Genomic DNA, 19,659 nt, shown 5'->3' with positions numbered 1-19,659 from the left:
ATGGTTCCAACACAAGATATGTCAGTTGAAACAAATGAGAGGATTATAAAACTCCTTCAAGAAGATAAATCATTGTGGAATGTCGCAAAAGATGTTGGTTGTTCCCAGTAAGCTGTGTTTAAAATCTGGACCAAGTACAAACAAAATGGGAAGGTTGTAAAAGGGAAGCATACTGGTAGACCAAGTAAGACATCAAAGCATCAAGATAGAAAACTTAAAGCAATATGTCTTGAAAACAGAAAATGCACAACAAAACAAATGAGAAACAAGTGGCCGGAAAGTGGAGTCAATGTCTGTGACTGAACTGTAAGAAATCACCTAAAAGAAATGGGATTTACATACAGAAAAGCCAAACAAAAGCCATCATTAACACCTAAAAAGAAAAGAACAAGGTTAAAGTAGGCTAAAGAAAAGCAATCGTGGACTGTGGGTGACTGGATAAAAGTGATCTTCAGTGATGAATCGCGAATCTGCATTGGGCAAGGTGATGATGCTGGAACTTTTGTTTGGTGTCTGTCCAATGAAATTTATGAAGATAACTGCCTAAAGAAAACATGTTAATTTCCACAGTTGTTGATGATATGGGCCTGCATGTCGGGTAAAGGCACAGGGGAGATGGTCTTCAATAAATGCCAAAGTCCACATTGAAATTTTGGACGCTTTTCTTATTCCATCAGTTGAAAGGATGTTTGGTGATGATGACTTCATTTTTCAAGATGATAATGCATCTTGCCATAGGGCAAAGGACGTGAAAACTTTCCTTCAAGAAAACATATAATGCCAATGGCATGGCCTGCAAATAGTCCGGATCTCAATCCATTTGAAAATCTCTGGTGGAAATTGAAGAAAATGGTCAATGACAAGGTTCCAACCTGCAAAGCTGATCTGGCAACAGCAAGAGACAGTTGAAGGTAGATTGATGAAGAATACTGTTTGTCATTAGTTAACTCCATGCCTCAGAGAGTTTAAACCATTATAAAAGCCAGAGGTGGTGCAACAAAGTAATAATGGTGCAGTGTTTTCTAATGATTCCATAATTTTTTCCTCAGATTTGAGTGATTCCATATTTTTTTTCCTCTACTTGATCTAAAAAAAAGCAATTGTGACTGACCACAACTATTATATTTGTTTCTTTTTTTATTGTTTCTTAATGCCAGAGGGTTGACAGTTTGAGAAATGATAGTTTTGTGGCATGTCTGTGATTTATTTTTTTTCTACAAAATTAAACATTTGAAAGAACATCTTCCAAGAGTGGTGATTCCATAATTTTTGCCAGGGGTTGTAAAACAATTTCTCAGCTTGTTTAACCTAACAAAAATGTATTTAGATTGGTTTTGGGAGATGAAAGGGTTTAGTGCATCATAGGCTCCTCCATTTGTATTTGTCCCCATTGAGAGTCACCCCTTTCACTTTCCTTAGAGCAGTGATTGGCCAGTGATTAACTTCCATTCACTGATGGCTATGGCAAATCAGAAATCAAGCTCAATTTTACTTCCATTAAACACTCACTATAGTGACACATGATTATATTTCACATCTAATCTTTTTAAACTAGTATTCTGATCTCTTAGAAAGCTCTGAGAGATGGTGCAGAGATCTGAGTCAGAGCCAGACAGCGAGAGAAAGTATTTCCATGTGGAGGACAATGGAATCAGGTCCTGCCAAGACTGCTGCTAAACTGCTTTAAAGGGATCCAACAGAACTCCAAAGCAGGGCCAGAGCTAGGATAAGGATTGTCAGCATGCCAAGGAATGTCAAAAAGAAATAAAGCAAATCTTCTGTGACCTCTTTATGTTATAGGCTTGAATAGTTGAAGAGCTTTGTGATAATATTTGTATACAGGCAATGGGAATACAGTTCATTTCATTCCATTGTTTATTTGTTTGTTTATTAGGATTTTAACGTCATGTTTTACACTTTGGTTACATTCATGAGAGGAACTGTAGTTACTCATTACACACAAGGTTCATCAGTCCACAGGGTTTTATCGAACACGGTCATGGACAATTTTGTATCTCCAATTCACCTCACTTGCATATCTTTGGACTGTGGGAGGAAACCCACGCAGACACGGCGAGAATGACACACAGAAAGGACCCGGACCGCCCCACCTGGGGATTGACTTCTTGCTGTGAGGCGACAGTGCTACCCACTTAGCCACCGTGCCGCCCTTTCATTCCATAAAGAAAAAAACATTTCCCCCTTTATCTTCTAATCTAGCTATTTTCAATTCCTGATTGTGAATCTGCTGCCACTTGCATGACCTCTGATCTGAGAAAGTAGAGCTGTGCCCTCCAACCTTCAACTGCTTCATATCACCTGCCAGTACTGGGTTCCCATACAGATCCTGTTCAACCTTCCCTCCCTCAAACACAGCTATCTGTGTTTGCATGGACCCTTGGCCAGTTTGGTAGCTCTGTTGAAATTCAAACTTGGGAATTCGAACACTCCCCAGTGGTGTGCTAGCATGTAGGACCGCTGCGTCACCCGTGCAACCAAAACTTCAGCATTCTATCTCCGTTCTTTACATACTGATCAAATGTGATTAGAATTTGGACATACAGAATTTCTTGCACTGACAAAGTAAGAAAAACCTGTTGATTCAAACTCACTTATGATGTTACCCTACGTGCAGGAATTGTATCAATATACTTTTATTATACATTACAACAGGTAATTTAAATAATGAACTCAGCTCTGCCATCCAGCTGGGCGGCTACATGAACAAAGATTGGCTTGTTGTTCATACAGGGTGGGAAAACCCAGACAGGGACCTTATAACTGATGCAATTATGACCTCTGCTGGCTGGTTGATGGTGTCTGCACAGAGTTGAGGGATAATGTGATCAGGGTGCGGCTCTCTGTACACAAAGCTGATCCACATATGAACTCGCCTCTTGTAGGTGAGAAGATGCAGTTGGCTATTGCACACGTGTCAGGGGGCGTGTGCTAGTTTGCTCTCCTCAATCGGGGCAGGGGGCAGCACCAATAGAGAGGAAGCATAACGCAATTGGGTAAAAGTTGGACGCACTAAAAAAATTGTGAGGAAAGGGGAGAAAATGCATAAAAAAACAATTAGACTTTACACTAGCTATCTTAAGATGAAACAGACATGTCTTTAGAGAGCACTTCCTATGTAGTTTTATTCAACTATAGCACACATACCTACAGGCCATTAAAAAGTGGCAGATGGTGTTACACTCACTTCCTTTCTCATCCACAGTATCACCTGACAATTGTCCTTTATTGCTGTGCCAGGTTTTATAACATGTTTATCGTTTCAGAGAACATTCCTCTGTGAGGGAATAACACCTAAGTGAAGCATGACCTTCCCCTGCACAGCCTCAAATATAGAAGACAAGCAATCAGTCCCCATGTTAGTATTAGGAATGGGAGTATTTGAGAACACACAGCACAATGGGAGGACATGCTTCAGACAGCCAGGCTCATTAATAGCCAAACAGTGCACATGAAAGCGCTGGGGAACCGGCTAGTTATTTGCTCTGTTTGGTTGGGTTGATGATTTTCTTGGATAAGTTTTCCCTCTTGCAGCAGCAACCTGAACTTCTTGTAGTTTGTGAAATCAATTTGCTTTTTAAGTCTTAATTGAAAGCCAAGTTCTTGGATCACTAGGTTATCAAACTTTCTAATTAAACAGACAAGTCTTGTGATAAATTGGCTGATCTTTAGACCTGGTTTGAGAACAATTAACAACAGTTCTAAAAAAAAAGAGATGAGAGCAGACAGTGTGTTCTCCAGAAACTTAAAGGAAAACAAGACCAGATCTGAATCGCCTTTGGGACGTGGTGAAACAGGTCATTCACAGAAGGAAAGTGCAGCTGACAAAAGTGACCAAATTTGACCTTTTATTTTTAGTTATTTATTTTTTTTAAATATTTTGTTTATGCATTTTCTCCCCTTTTTCTCCCTTTTAGCATATCCAATAGCCCAATTGTGTCATGCTTACTCTCCACCAATGCTCTGCTCTGATTGAGGAGAACGAAGCTATCCCACGAACCCTCCGACACGTGGGCAGCAGCCGTATGCATTTTGTCACCCACACTTTGACGAGTGCAATGCGGATCAGCACTGTGTACGGAGAGACACACCCTGACAGCACTCTTTTCCCGTCTATGTGCAGGCGCCATCAATCAGCCAGCAGAGGTCGTAACTGTATTAGTTATGAGAGATTCCCATCCGGTTTTAATATCCCACCTCTATCCGAATCGTTGTTCATGTGGATGCTCAGCCCAGCTGGCAGGCAAAGCTGAGACTCGATACGATGTATCCGAGATCCCAGCTCTGGTGTTCCAGCGTGTGTTTTTACCGGTGCGCCACCTGAGAGGCCCTTGACCTTATTAATTGACCAATATTTCAAAGAATTGTTTCAAGCACCTTGTGGAACCACACTACATAGAATTGAGTAAGTAAGTAAATAATAACAAACAAAATAACAAAACAAATAATTATGTAAAAGTGTGGCTTTTAAACCAGTGAGAATTTTTTGAAAAGATTTTGCTTCTTCTCTGAACCGAGACCAGCTCTGCTGTAGCACTGAGGCAGTGAAAAATGGTAAAAGAAATGAAATATAGAAATGAAGTCATCGGAATATAGAAATGAAGTCATTGGAATATAGAAATGGAGTCATCGGAATATAGAAATGAAGTCATTGGAATATAGAAATGAAGTCATTGGAATATAGAAATGGAGTCATTGGAATATAGAAATGGAGTCATGCCAGTCATGCAATATTTGATAGTGCGGAAACTGATATGGAAACTGCAGATGTGATCTCCATATGGTTTGTGTAATGTTTCAGATAGAAGACTTATTTCATTCCAGAAAGTGTTTCACTAAATCTGTATTTTTTTTGCTCTGAACTGAACTCTGGCATTACTGCATAGTAAGCTGTTTTTCACTTCACTTCTAAGCAAATATCTTTAGATGAGAGTCTGAAAGATCACATTTAAAATTCTAGCAATCATGACTATAGCTCACATATCACAAAAACAGCACACGTACAGTTCACATATAACAAAAACACACAAATACAACTTATATAAAACTAAAACAGCACTCACTCCCACTAATGCTGGAATTGATTTGTACCAGTACTAGTACAGAAGCACTGGTGTAAACTATAATATGTGCAGTACCTGAACCACGCCCATGCAGGAATCCAGAAAGATAGTTCCTTTTGGCTCTTTGGAAATCTTCTCATCCTTGTAGAAGTTGAGGTTATAGGAGCCGTCTACTAATTGTGTAAGGTGGAAATATCTGCGTTTGAAAGACTGAAATAGATAAACAAGACACTTATTAAGAATGAAGATCAGTGCATGCAGTCTCATCTCTGTGTACTCAGATTATTCAATGTATAAAACTAATCATGAAATGAGAAATTAAGAGTTTGCAATGTGCTTCATGAGATCAACAGGATTTAAGATCCTAAAATGGGATTGCATTTTATATTTCATATGAACTTTTATATGAAACACGCACCTTTAAAAACATGTCTGCATGTTTCTGGTTTAAATCATTAACATATAATAACATATAACATTTAATAACTAAACCATTTTAATTCAATACAACATACTGCAGTATGCTGTTAACATTGTTTACATTACTATTTCTATAATCTGACAACTGCCAAATTGGTTTTGTTTGTTTATTGGGGTTTTACACTTTGGTTACATTTAGAAATTATTCATTAGTTCAGGTTCAATATCAAACACCGTCATGGTCAATTTTGTATGTTCAATTCACCTAAATTGTCTTTGGACTGAGAATGCTACTTACTTATGGTATGTAAAAATACCACTCACACCATTGGGGGTTTACTAATAAGTACATTCTGTGTACTGTGGAACTATGCAGTTTGGGACACAGCCTTGGTCTTTCTTTTGATTGAAACAGACAGGAGGAGGACAACGTGATAAGCAATTTACAACAATAAAACCTCTCAAATAAAATATTTATTAGTAAATAAACTGCAGAGCTGCAGTCAGTGACCTTACTTACACTGACAACAAGAAATGACATAAAATTAAATGAAAGTAAAATTATGTTTACTACTGCCACAATGTTAATAAAATTAAACTAATAAATATATTAATATTAATTAATAATTATTAATTATTATTGATAAATAATAAAATAAAATAAAAAAAAAACAGTGATGCTAATATGACGCTATCAGAATGCAATAGCTTTACTAAAGGTGGACTGTATGCACATGAAAAAAGCAGATTACTGTTAATGTAATTAATGTAGATTGTATACTAAATTAATGTAATTAATTTAGATTGTAGATTAATGTAGATTGTATTAATTAATGTAGATTGTATACTAAATGTATCATATCAAATTACTCAAGTGTTACATCTTTTAATTGGATTACTGCCGAATCAGCTTTTTACTTACTAATTATTTACTCACTGTTACTGTGGTACATAATGTCTTACCCTCATAGTCACGCTGATAGCACTGTTCATGTTGCCTTTGTAAAGCCAACCTTGCTTGCTGATACCTCCCTTCTGAGAGCCCAGGGAAGCTGTGTCCTACACACACACACACACACACACACACACACACACACACACACACACACACACACAATAAGAAAAAAAAACAAGCATGATCATAGTAATATGGCTCCAGCTCTCTTCTGTTTGATACTGTAGCTAAAGTAAATGTTAGGAGAACAGGGAGTCTGTGAGAAAAGAATCCCAATAATAAAACACTGTCCTAGTTACAGCAGGTGAAAGCAGATAATAAAGAACCATCTCACAAACAGCATGATAATAACTGTAGTTTAAACTACAATTATTGTAGTTTCATGATGGTTAAATGACCGTCATGATCGAAAAGTAATAAACTTTCCACACATCTTTCATATTGTTTATGCCATGCAAATTTAATACATGAAGCTTCTGCTTACAGTTCATTACTGATGTTGCTTTCAGATGCAGTTTTTAACTCGCAGTCAAAGCTTTGTATGCATTTTACCCTTTATCCCAAAAACTAGTCGTGTCTACTTCCCCAGTTTTATCTCCTCTACTGCTGCAGACTCCTACTCTGACCTAGAAGGATCTGCCACACCCCCTCTGACATGTGTGTACCAGCCAAATGCTTCTTTTTACCTGCACAAGATGAACTAGAGAGTTCCAAATCTCAGCAGTGGTGGACTGATGCTTATTCAGCATCCTTGGCCGGTACTGTATACTGCTTTTGACTTAGCTATTGATTTTGTTAAATGTTTCACTTCACAAGAACATCACTTACAGTTGATTAAGGCTTTTTAACTTTTTACAGACATGTTGGTCAAATCTTACCAGTACATTGCCATCTATTACCAGTAATGATCTAGAAAAGTGCATGGAAAAGGCCAAGTCCAAAAACATTTGGAAATGTAGTACAGGAGTGCACTCCTTAAAATGTTTTAAAACCAGTGCTGCCAAAAGCTTCGCTGTATTTACTTCCCTCCTACCCCTAAAATGTCAGCATAATGAAAGATGCACTTACAGGCCTCCCATTATGTTTTCTCAGGACAGGATAAAGAACACTTGAATGTTTTTGAAAAATGGACAGACCCCCCTGATTGTTAAGCTGGAGGTGAGAAGGTTTTACTGATTAAACTCTCTCTGATAAAACAACAACCAAATGTCATTTCTTGCTCCAGAACTTTAATAACGTTGATATAAATATGAGTTTTAAGCATAACATAATTATGCAGTGTAAACATATACAGTGCCTTGCAAAAGTATTCAGCCCCCTTGAACTTTTCAACCTTTTGCCACATTTCAGGCTTCAAACATAACGATATGAAATTGTAATTTTTTGTGAAGAATCAACAACAAGTGGGACACAATCGTGAAGTGGAACGAAATTTATTGGATATTTTAAACTTTTTTTAGAAATAAAAAACTGAAAAGTGGGGCGTGCAATATTATTCAGCCCCCTTGCGTTAATACTTTGTAGCGCCACCTTTTGCTGCGATTACAGCTGCAAGTCGCTTGGGGTATGTCTCTATCAGTTTTGCACATCGAGAGACAGAAATTTTTGCCCATTCTTCCTTGCAAAACAGCTCGAGCTCAGTGAGGTTGGATGGAGAGCGTTTGTGAACAGCAGTTTTCAGCTCTTTCCACAGATTCTCGATGGGATTCAGGTCTGGACTTTGACTTGGCCATTCTAACACCTGGATTTGTGCAGTGTACGACTGATTGTGTCCTATGGACAGAGTCTCCCACCTCAGCTGTAGATCTCTGCAGTTCATTCAGAGTGATCATGGGCCTCTTGGCTGCATCTCTGATCAGTCTTCTCCTTGTTTGAGCTGAAAGTTTAGAGGGACGGCCGGGTCTTGGTAGATTTGCAGTGGTCTGATACTCCTTCCATTTCAATATGATCGCTTGCACAGTGCTCCTTGAGATGTTTAAAGCTTGGGAAATCTTTTTGTATCCAAATCCGGCTTTAAACTTCTCCACAACAGTATCTCGGACCTGCCTGGTGTGTTCCTTGGTCTTCATGATGCTCTCTGCGCTTTAAACAGAACTCTGAGACTGTCACAGAGCAGGTGCATTTATACGGAGACTTGATTACACACAGGTGGATTCTATTTATCACCATCAGTCATTTAGGTCAACATTGGATCATTCAGAGATCCTCACTGAACTTCTGGAGTGAGTTTGCTGCACTGAAAGTAAAGGGGCTGAATAATATTGCACGCCCCACTTTTTAGTTTTTTATTTCTAAAAAAAGTTTAAAATATCCAATAAATTTCGTTCCACTTCACGATTGTGTCCCACTTGTTGTTGATTCTTCACAAAAAATTACAATTTCATATTGTTATGTTTGAAGCCTGAAATGTGGCAAAAGGTTGAAAAGTTCAAGGGGGCTGAATACTTTTGCAAGGCACTGTAAATCAATTGAGAGTCCTTTTTAGCATGTGGAGAGATCTGGTTCTAATCATCCAGCACACTTATAAACAAACTTACACACTTATGACCACACTTATTCTAAACTCTTCATGTTTCCAAGCAACAATGTCAAAACAGTAATCCATACTGTATTCTTTAAATGACCTGATGAGCTCAACTGGAGTAACAAAATGGTTTTGCATACATCTAAATGTAAGTAAACTAGACCGGCCCTCACACACACCTTTTTCACCCAATCCAGTCATGGCCAATTTGAGCTTATTTTTCTCGTGGGACACACACCCACTCTGACACGGATGCAGCTGCCGATCACCTCTTTTCAACTGCCAGGAGCGGGGTCTTACAAAGCACAGTATCGTGTGTTGAGAGCCACACACTGCCATTCATGATCAGCACTTTGACCGGTCTGCAAAGGCCAGACTTGCACCAGCAATGAGGAACCCTGTTTCAGTCACTGGCCCTCCCATTACAGACTCCAGAGCTCAAAATCTCATCGCTGGTGGTCTAGCATGTAACAGGCACCACCCGAGCACCCCATAAACTAGCCCTTTTCATTAAGTTTAGGACCAAGTGCTGCACTGGTGTACATAAGAAGAGAAGACAGTAAACAACAAACATTTATTGACCAATACTATTGTAAACTACACATTTCTAACCTTGTTGATTGAAATACAGGCTTTAACATTAGGCCTACATCATCATATGAATAGCTCAAAGACCCCAGAGTTATTACTTTCTATACTGTAATGCATTTAATGCATGCTTAAACCTTGACACTCATTATACAGTAGACCCTTGACTTATTATTCGTTTACCATACGAACATTTTGGGTTATGAGTGATTTTTTTCAACTTAACGTACAAACAAATTTTGAATTACAAACTGACATTCGCACACAAACAAAACACGTGACATCACAAACAAGTTTACTCCGATCGTCTCTCTCTCTCTCTCTCTCTCTCTCTCTCTCTCTATATATATATATATATATATATATATATATATATATATACAGTGTATCACAAAAGTGAGTACACCCCTCACATTTCTGCAGATATTTAAGTATATCTTTTCATGGGACAACACTGACAAAATGACACTTTGACACAATGAAAAGTAGTCTGTGTGCAGCTTATATAACAGTGTAAATTTATTCTTCCCTCAAAATAACTCAATATACAGCCATTAATGTCTAAACCACCGGCAACAAAAGTGAGTACACCCCTAAGAGACTACACCCCTAAATGTCCAAATTGAGCACTGCTTGTCATTTTCCCTCCAAAATGTCATGTGATTTGTTAGTGTTACTAGGTCTCAGGTGTGCATAGGGAGCAGGTGTGTTCAATTTAGTAGTACAGCTCTCACACTCTCTCATACTGGTCACTGAAAGTTCCAACATGGCACCTCATGGCAAAGAACTCTCTGAGGATCTTAAAAGACGAATTGTTGCGCTACATGAAGATGGCCAAGGCTACAAGAAGATGGCCAACACCCTGAAACTGAGCTGCAGCACAGTGGCCAAGATCATCCAGCGTTTTAAAAGAGCAGGGTCCACTCAGAACAGACCTCGCGTTGGTCGTCCAAAGAAGCTGAGTGCACGTGCTCAGCGTCACATCCAACTGCTGTCTTTGAAAGATAGGCGCAGGAGTGCTGTCAGCATTGCTGCAGAGATTGAAAAGGTGTGGGGTCAGCCTGTCAGTGCTCAGACCATACGCCGCACACTACATCAAATTGGTCTGCATGGCTGTCACCCCAGAAGGAAGCCTCTTCTGAAGTCTCTACACAAGAAAGCCCGCAAACAGTTTGCTGAAGACATGTCAACAAAGGACATGGATTACTGGAACCATGTCCTATGGTCTGATGAGACCAAGATTAATTTGTTTGGTTCAGATGGTCTCAAGCATGTGTGGCGGCAATCAGGTGAGGAGTACAAAGATAAGTGTGTCATGCCTACAGTCAAGCATGGTGGTGGGAATGCCATGGTCTGGGGCTGCATGAGTGCAGCAGGTGTTGGGGAGTTACATTTCATTGAGGGACACATGAACTCCAATATGTACTGTGAAATACTGAAGCAGAGCATGATCCCCTCCCTCCGGAAACTGGGTCGCAGGGCAGTGTTCCAGCATGATAATGACCCCAAACACACCTCTAAGACGACCACTGCTTTATTGAAGAGGCTGAGGGTAAAGGTGATGGACTGGCCAAGCATGTCTCCAGACCTAAACCCAATAGAACATCTTTAGGGCATCCTCAAGCGGAAGGTGGAGGAGCGCAAAGTCTCGAATATCCGCCAGCTCCGTGATGTCGTCATGGAGGAGTGGAAAAGCATTCCAGTGGCAACCTGTGAAGCTCTGGTAAACTCCATGCCCAGGAGTGTTAAGGCAGTTCTGGGAAATAATGGTGGCCACACAAAATATTGACACTTCAGGAACTTTCACTAAGGGGTGTACTCACTTTTGTTGCCGGTGGTTTAGACATTAATGGCTGTATATTGAGTTATTTTGAGGGAAGAATAAATTTACACTGTTATATAAGCTGCACACAGACTACTTTTCATTGTGTCAAAGTGTCATTTTGTCAGTGTTGTCCCATGAAAAGATATACTTAAATATCTGCAGAAATGTGAGGGGTGTACTCACTTTTGTGATACACTGTATATATATCACAGCGGATGGTGTTTTTCCAGTGTTTTCTTTATATTTTTCTATAAAATGTACTGAAATGTGATGTGTGTTTTTTATGTACAGTACTACTGTGTATTGTTGTTTATTATTGTTTATTACAGTAATATCTATTCTATAATTTAAGATTTAAGGGAAAAAAACTAAAAAGAGCATTTAAGACATTAGAAAGGTAAGGGGGTGGTTTGGGAGGTCTGGCACAGATTAATTATATTTACATTATTTCTTATGGGAAAAATAGGTTTAACTTACGAACATTTAACATTTAACTTGGGCCCTTTGGAACCAATTAAATTCGTAAGTCACGGGTCTACTGTACTTATAATCAGCTCAATAATGTCAGTTTGATATACTGCCACATACTGTAGTATTGGCTCATATCTGGACAAATTGTGCAGCAGCACAGCTGAAAGCTTACATTTTTATACAAAATAATAAAAAACCTTTAAAATTCTTTACTGGGTCTGGTGTAATCATACAAAGCCAAATCAGCTGGCTGGTTTGCTGGAGTTGATTAGTGAAACAGGATGCTCTGTGTATGCTGGGTGTGTCTAATAAGAGGAAAATTCTTGGAAGAATCAGACAGCAGGAGCCACCTTTGATGGAGTAGCCCTCTGCAGCCCTTTTAATGCAGTATCATAGTATAGCACTGCACATGTGAGCCACAGTCCTGAAGCAGAGGCCAGTAACCCCCTTTCAGGGGCTCATACTTTTACAGCCCATTACCCAAGTGAACTTTTAGTCCAGTAATTTCCTTATAAAGAAATCTGTGTAAATCTTACAATGATAGCTTAAAATAGAGCACTACGTCATAGCCGAGGAAACAGATGCTAGGAGGAATGCCAGGTCTGATAGATCAGACATCCATGTAACATCTGATTTGAATTTTAGCACAAACAGCAATGCTAAAGTTAGCAAGCATCAAAAACAGCACCACAGAGGTACAATGCAATTTAAGTTAGGAATAAAAGTTTTGGGGTTGAAAAAAAACTTTCAGCGTATTTACTACTGTGTATGAGTGTGAGCCGTGGGTGTTGGGATGAGTTCTAGTTTGTACTTGGAACTAGTTTATATCTGGACTAGCCAAATAAAATCGTGGTATTCTAAAAGACGCACATGTATGTGTATATAAATATGAACAATATATCTACTAATCACACACACCACCTATAAAACTGTACATACAGATTGATTCTTAGTAAAGAGTTAACATGGAGTTGATGGACTGGATCTGGATTTCTGTGACTGCAGCTGCTTTTATACCACTAATGTAAATGACAGTACTTTTGTATTTTACAGTCAGGTTCACTCACCTCATCTTTATCCACATCCTCGTCCACTTCAAACACATGAGCTGCGAGCTTATCGGGTCTGGACACTTTGCTGTTTTAAACACAAACACAGATTAACATAAATTACAAAGCACTTAGGAGAATGGACACAAGAAATACTGTTCATGAGAAGAGATAAAGCGTAATTACACCGTACTACCACATGTACAGTCTGGTTTATTTATTGGCCACCTGTACCTCCATATGTCATGTTCTCTGTTTGAGGCTCATGACTACAAATGGTCAGTTGTGACCATTGTGTGTGTGTGTTTTTTTTTTGCTGTAGCCTGTCATTCAAGGAACTAAATGAATTTGAGTGGAACTTGTACAATGCTCCACATGCTTTGTTGTTACTGAGCGGTTGTATAAAATTTAATGGCACCAGATTTCTGATGTTTACTTTTAAATTGTTTACATTTTCGACACTTAGCAAACGCTTTTATCCAAAGCGACATACAGTACTGTGACAGTATACAGTCTGAGCAATTGAGGGTTAAGGGCCTTGCTCAAGGGCCCAACAGCAGCAACCTGGTAGTGGTAGGGCTTGAACCAGCAACCTTTTGATTACTAGTCCAGTACCTTAACCACTAGGCTACGGCTTGCTGATGTGTTTTGACAATTACGCACAAACAAGTATAAAAAGACCTTACATTCATGATCATCTCTCCTTATTGTGCAGCTTGTTTTATCACGTCTTAGGTGCACATTGTTTAAATCTGATCTCATGTACAAGCTATAGAGACTAAACTAACAGAAACTTGAACCCAGCGACTCACTTGGGGAGCTGACGGAAGTCACTAGAATAGTCTTCATACTTGTAGTTGACAACATGCCAGTCTGACTTGTAGGTCTTGATACACTAGAATGACAGAAAATGGTGGGTTAAGATATAACATGAGATGGTACACTATATGGCCAAAAGTATGTAGCCACTTGATTATAAGCTTGTTAGACACACCATTTCATACCCCATTTGCAGTTGTAAAAGCTTTAACTCTACTGTGAAGGCTTTCCACAAGATTTTCAAGTATAACTGTGGGAAGTCTGGCCCATTTTTATTTATTCATTCATGTATTAATTAGCATTTTATCGTCATTTTTACACTCTTTGGTTACATTAATGGTTATATCAAACACAGTCATGGACAATTTTGTATCTCCAATTCACCTCACTTGCATGTCTTTGGACTGTGGGAGGAAACTGGAGCTCCTGGGGGGAAACCCACACAGACACGGGGAGAACATGCAAACTCCACACAGAAAGGACCCAGACCGCCCCGCCTGCATGGGGATCGAACCCAGGACCTTCTTGCTTTGAGGCGACAGTGCTACCCATTAAGCCACCGTGCCGAGTCTGGCCCATTTCAAATAGCATTCCTGAAGTAGGGCACTGATTTTGGGCAAGACGGCCTGGCTCAAAAACAAATACTAATTCTTCCTGTAGGTGTTCTCAGTGGGGTTGAGGTCACATAAGTTATCACATGAGTTATTTCACTAGAAACGTGTCATACTTGTCTATGCTTGAGCTTTGCTTTAAGCACAGACACAAAAAAGAGCCTTCCCCAAAGTGTTGCCACAGTTATTGCGTGTTTATTCCAGGAAAAACAGGAAAGTGTGCTATTGAAACTCTTTCATGGGTAGAAGGGGGGAAAACCTCATGTGTGAAATCCTTTGCTCTTGGTCCAATCTGACTGTTCAGGAAGAGAGCACAAGATCAAAGCGCCGGGTTTTCTTATTAAGCAGGATGTTCCACTGTTTGACCTCCAACTAACATTAAAGGTTTAAAAGAAAAATGATTCTGTGAAATATGTTCTATTTTTTAAAATTAACATTTTAGTCAGTCGAAATAGATTAATTCTGATTGTGTATTGTGAGATGTTTAAACACTTTATAGTAAAATGTATGTGGACATGTGTGGTCTAAGTAATTACATATTTTAGCCATGGCTAATTTAAACAAGTATGTTAATTTAAGCCTACAGCCATTCAATTCTTCATAGCCAAACACTAACAGTAGAATGGGTTACCTTATTCATGTCACAATCAACAAAAAGTGTAAACATCTAGAGGCGAAAACTGTGCACATAACAAGGGTGGCGAGCCTTTCTCGGATACATTGCTTATTGCAGACCAGCCTTATATCATAGTCTGCAATTGTAAGTGTGGCGAGAGCATGTTGGCCACCGTAATAGCAAGTAAAATGTTTGTATAGCCCCTGAGATCCAATAAGGGGAAACATTAATAACTGTTTAAATGACATTAACCATATCCAGCCCCTTTGAGATGCACTGATCAGCCATAACATTAAAACCACCTCCTTATTTCTATACTCAATTCAATTCAATTCAATTTGCTTTATTGACATGACAAATTTACATATTTGTATTGTCAAAGCTTAGATTAGTATATATATACACTCACTGTCCATTTTATCAGCTCCACTTACCATATAGAAGCATTTTCTAGTTCTACAATTACTGACTGTAGTCCATCTGTTTCTCCGCATGCTTTTTTTTTTAGACTGCTTTCACTCTGTTCTTCAATGGTCAGGACCCCCACAGGACCACCACAGAGCAGGTATTATTTAGGTGGTGGATGATTCTCAGCACTGCAGTGACACTGACATGGTGGTGGTGTGTTAGTGTGTGTTGTGCTGGTATGAGTGGATCAGACACAGCAGCGCTGCTGGAGTTTTTAAATACCGTGTCCACTCACTGTCCACTCTATTAGACACTCCTACCTTGTTGGTCCACCTTGTAGATGTAAAGTCAGAGACGATCACTCATCTATTGCTGCTGTTTGAGTTGGTTATCTTCTAGACCTTCATCAGTGGTCACAGGATGCTGCCCACAGGGCGCTGTTGGCTGGATATTTTTGGTTGGTGGACTATTCTCAGTCCAGCAGTGACAGTGAGGTGTTTAAAAACTCCAGCAGCGCTGCTGTGTCTGATCCACTCGTACCAGCACAACACACACTAACACACCACCACCATGTCAGTGTCACTGCAGTGCTGAGAATGATCCACCACCTAAATAATACCTACTCTGTGGTGGTCCTGTGGGGGTCCTGACCGTTGAAGAACAGCATGAAAGGGGGCTAACAAAGCATGCAGAGAAACAGATGGACTACAGTCAGTAATTGTAGAACTACAAAGTGCTTCTATATGGTAAGTAGAGCTGATAAAATGGACAGTGAGTGTAGAAACAAGGAGGTGGTTTTAATGTTATGGCTGATCAGTGTATAGTGTATCTGATTAAGAGCAGGACTTAATATTAATGTCCAGCTTCACAAACTCTCATGGCTGAATCAAACCCATTTTTAAAACCTAGAAGAAATCTTTCCCAGAAGTGTGGAGGCTGTTGCTGTGATAAAGAGGAGACAAATTATTTATATTGATCCCTACAGATTTAAACTGAACTGCTCGACCAGCACTCGTAGACATTGTGCTTAGGTCAACAGATTTTTGGTGCTTGCAGTGTAGCTGTTACTATACGATAAATCTGTTCAATAACATGGTTAGATGAGCTCATTTTAAAGGCTGAACTTGGCCAAAGTTCATTCCGTAAACAACAGACTATATCCTCAGAGGCTGGTGTAATGAGAAGTCAAGACGTGCCAAAATTCCTTTCAAACATGCAGATAAATATATTTTAGGCTCATGATGATTTCTACTGTATAATCTAAGCAGGAGAAGAGGATTATTGATCAGCTGCCTGTAATAAAACAATAACTACACAAGAATGTGTGAAGACCGTTGTGTTTGTCTGTGTCTCACCTCCTGGACAAACAGGCTGTCTGCTTCTTTCTGGGCGTTTTCTGGGACGGAGGGGTACAGAGTGCGTATCTGTCTGTGCAGCGTGCAGATCTGCAAGGGAGAAAGAAGAGTAGAAAAAAGTAAACAGCACTGCTTCTGGAACACAATTGGAACGACTTAACACTTACTGGAAAACACACCCCGATTCAAATACTTAATCAGTGACCTCACAAGGAACGTTTCATCTTTAAAATAATATTCATCTATTTTCCCATGGTAGATAGAAATGAGCTGTTGTATTTCCCTACTGTCCGGTCAGTTCGGTCACGGTGTTTCCGATAAAAGGTAGGACGCCTCTGTCTAATGAAAAAACACATTGCTTTAAAATCCAGTATAGACCAGCTGGTTGTGATTTCTCAAACAGTACTTTAAATATTATTTCTGTCTGATAGCCACTCCCAAACTTGGTTGCGGTCAAAAGATCAGGCATAGAGGTAGAGGCTCATTGTTCCGTGCCTCAGCCTCCCGCTGCTCTGTGGTGATGAAGACATACCCAGAGACAATGCTGAACTCTGTTGTATTTATCTACCCAGTTCCTCCACAGATCTGAAAATAATCTTGTGTGGAATGTGATTAATAAACAAACACGTCTCCTTTGACGACTCCCCTGTAGGGAGTTTTCGAGAAACTCAGTAGCTGGTATGGGTGTGAGGGGTAAACACACCTTACAGGTTAAACTCAGCCAAACAACAGCAGAGTAAAAATACCTATTCGAATTCATACCTCATACCACTTACAAAGGTCCAAGGTCCAAAAATGTCCAATTCCCGATTGTGAATCCGCTGCCTCTTGCACAACTCCCAATCTGATCTAGAGGAGCTGGATCATCACACACCCCAGCCGAGACGTGCCGTTGATTCTTATCGCCTGCCAGTTTTGGGTTCCCATACAAAGCCATATAGCATATGAAGAGGCACGCTAAGCTCCTAAAAAATGATAAGCCAAATCACCCCCCTCCCTCACCACACTTGTGCCCGGACCAGTCTCGGATCGCACATTGGAGTGGCAAGAGATAAACGTTTGACCATACCTCAGACAAACACGGCCAGATTTTTGTGGTTTGTGTGGACACCTGGCCGGGTCAGTGGCTCTGCTGAGATTCAAATTGCAGCGCCACCCAAGTGAGGTTTTTATGAAATGATTTTATCGCTAATTACCACACTGATTCTGCTAACTAAGCCTATAAACAATTACAACAAAAGTTCTGTGTTTTTAAATGGAAAAGTGTGAATTGATTGCTGTGTAAAAAATGATCTAAATACAAGTGTATACACTGATCAGCCATAACATTAAAACCACCTCCTCATGTCTACACTCACTGGCCATTTTATCAGCTCCACTTACCATATAGAAGCACTTTGTAGTTCTACAATTACTGACTGTGGTCCATCTGTTTCTCTACATACTTTTTTAACCTGCTTTCACCCTGTTCTTTAATGGTCAGGACCCCCACAAGACCACCACAGAGCAGGTATTATTTAGGTGGTGGATGATTCTCAGCACTGCAGTGACACTGACATGGTGGTGGTGTGTTAGTGTGTGTTGTGCTGGTATGAGTGGATCAGACACAGCAGCGCTGCTGGAGTTTTTAAATACAGTGTCCACTTACTGTCCACTCCATTAGACACTCCTACCTAGTTGGTCCACCTTGTAGATGTAAAGTCAGAGACAATCGCTCATCTATTGCTGCTGTTTGAGTCGGTCATCTTCTAGACCTTCATCAGTGGTCACAGGACGCTGCCCACGGGGAGCATTTTTGGTTGGTGGACTATTCTCAGTCCAGCAAGGACAGTGAGGTGTTTAAAAACTCCAGCAGTGTTGCTGTGTCTTATCCACTTATACCAGCACAACACACACTAACACACCACCACCATGTCAGTGTCACTGCAGTGCTGAGAATGATCCACCACCTAAATAATACCTGCTCTGTGGTGGTCCTGACCATTGAAGAACAGGGTGAAAGCAGGTTAACAAAGCATGCAGAGAAACAGATGGACTACAGTCAGTAATTGTAAAACTACAAAGTGCTTCTATATGGTAAGTGGAGCTGATAAAAAGGACAATGAGTGTAGAAACAAGGAGGTGGTTTTAATGTTATGGCTGATCTGTGTATAATCAGTTTTACGCAGCCAAGAGAATATAAAGGTGCATTGTGTAGCACTCATACATGCATTTCCTCTTAACCACAGAATAATAAAATGTTAGCAATTTAGCAAGGAAGTCTTCAATGTTTTCATTTGTAAGTAGCAGTAATTGGAATGGAATAAAGGGCTGTTGGGTGCATGTCTACAGTGTGAGTGAAAATGCGAACAAGCCAGACTGGCTCTGTGCTCACTCACTCTTATAATACACATGATTTAATCAAATTAATCCAACAATTCTGTTTCATCAGGCCCTCCAGGCATTTCCACCTTATTGGCAATAGTATTAACAATGAACTATCGACCAGAGCACCTTTAATCTTGTAATAATACGAAGGAACACTGACCAGTGGTGGGCGAGAATTTAATCACAGGTCATGCACGTCATGGCTCCTCCAAGACTGAAATGAGAGGAACGGAGCCCAGCGATAATCAAGGACACAGCTGTGGAAAGTCCTCTAATGAACACTAAGTGTTTTAGTTGCATTCCCCAGGTTCCCTCAGAGCTGCAAACAATACTTTGCTACTGTTCTGCCACTTCCTTTTCCCCTAGTCCTGACTTCCTGTGTGGGAGATGGGAATCAAAGGGTGGTGTCCAGAAACAAAGGGGTAGGTGGAATCGCCCAGAGAGGGAGTAAAAACAGCAAAGAAATACAGCTGAATTCTAGGAGGAGGTTTTCTCCTCACACCCGACGACACGTAAAATACACAATCTATCGCCAACACACACTCCCCAACTCCTGACACATGCTTTACA

At 40.0% G+C, this 19,659-nt stretch overlaps 1 protein-coding gene across 1 annotated transcript in view; it reads right to left on the bottom strand.

Moving 5' to 3' along the window:
• Window positions 1-19,659, bottom strand: part of zmp:0000001200 (dedicator of cytokinesis protein 9) — a 122,687-nt gene that overhangs the window by 33,802 nt on the left and 69,226 nt on the right. The window contains exons 3-7 of the mRNA XM_063006412.1: window positions 16,723-16,812; window positions 13,726-13,808; window positions 12,932-13,001; window positions 6,465-6,560; window positions 5,157-5,291 (exon numbers count right to left, since the gene is read on the bottom strand). Of these exons, the coding sequence (XP_062862482.1) occupies window positions 5,157-5,291; window positions 6,465-6,560; window positions 12,932-13,001; window positions 13,726-13,808; window positions 16,723-16,812 (474 nt within the window). The remainder of the gene's footprint in view (window positions 1-5,156; window positions 5,292-6,464; window positions 6,561-12,931; window positions 13,002-13,725; window positions 13,809-16,722; window positions 16,813-19,659) is intronic.

Source organism: Trichomycterus rosablanca, chromosome 12, assembly GCF_030014385.1.
Source record: "Trichomycterus rosablanca isolate fTriRos1 chromosome 12, fTriRos1.hap1, whole genome shotgun sequence".
Taxonomy (NCBI): Eukaryota; Metazoa; Chordata; class Actinopteri; order Siluriformes; family Trichomycteridae; genus Trichomycterus; species Trichomycterus rosablanca.
The sequence above is the reverse complement of the archived record's forward strand: the minus strand, read 5'-3'. Positions and strand labels throughout refer to the sequence as shown.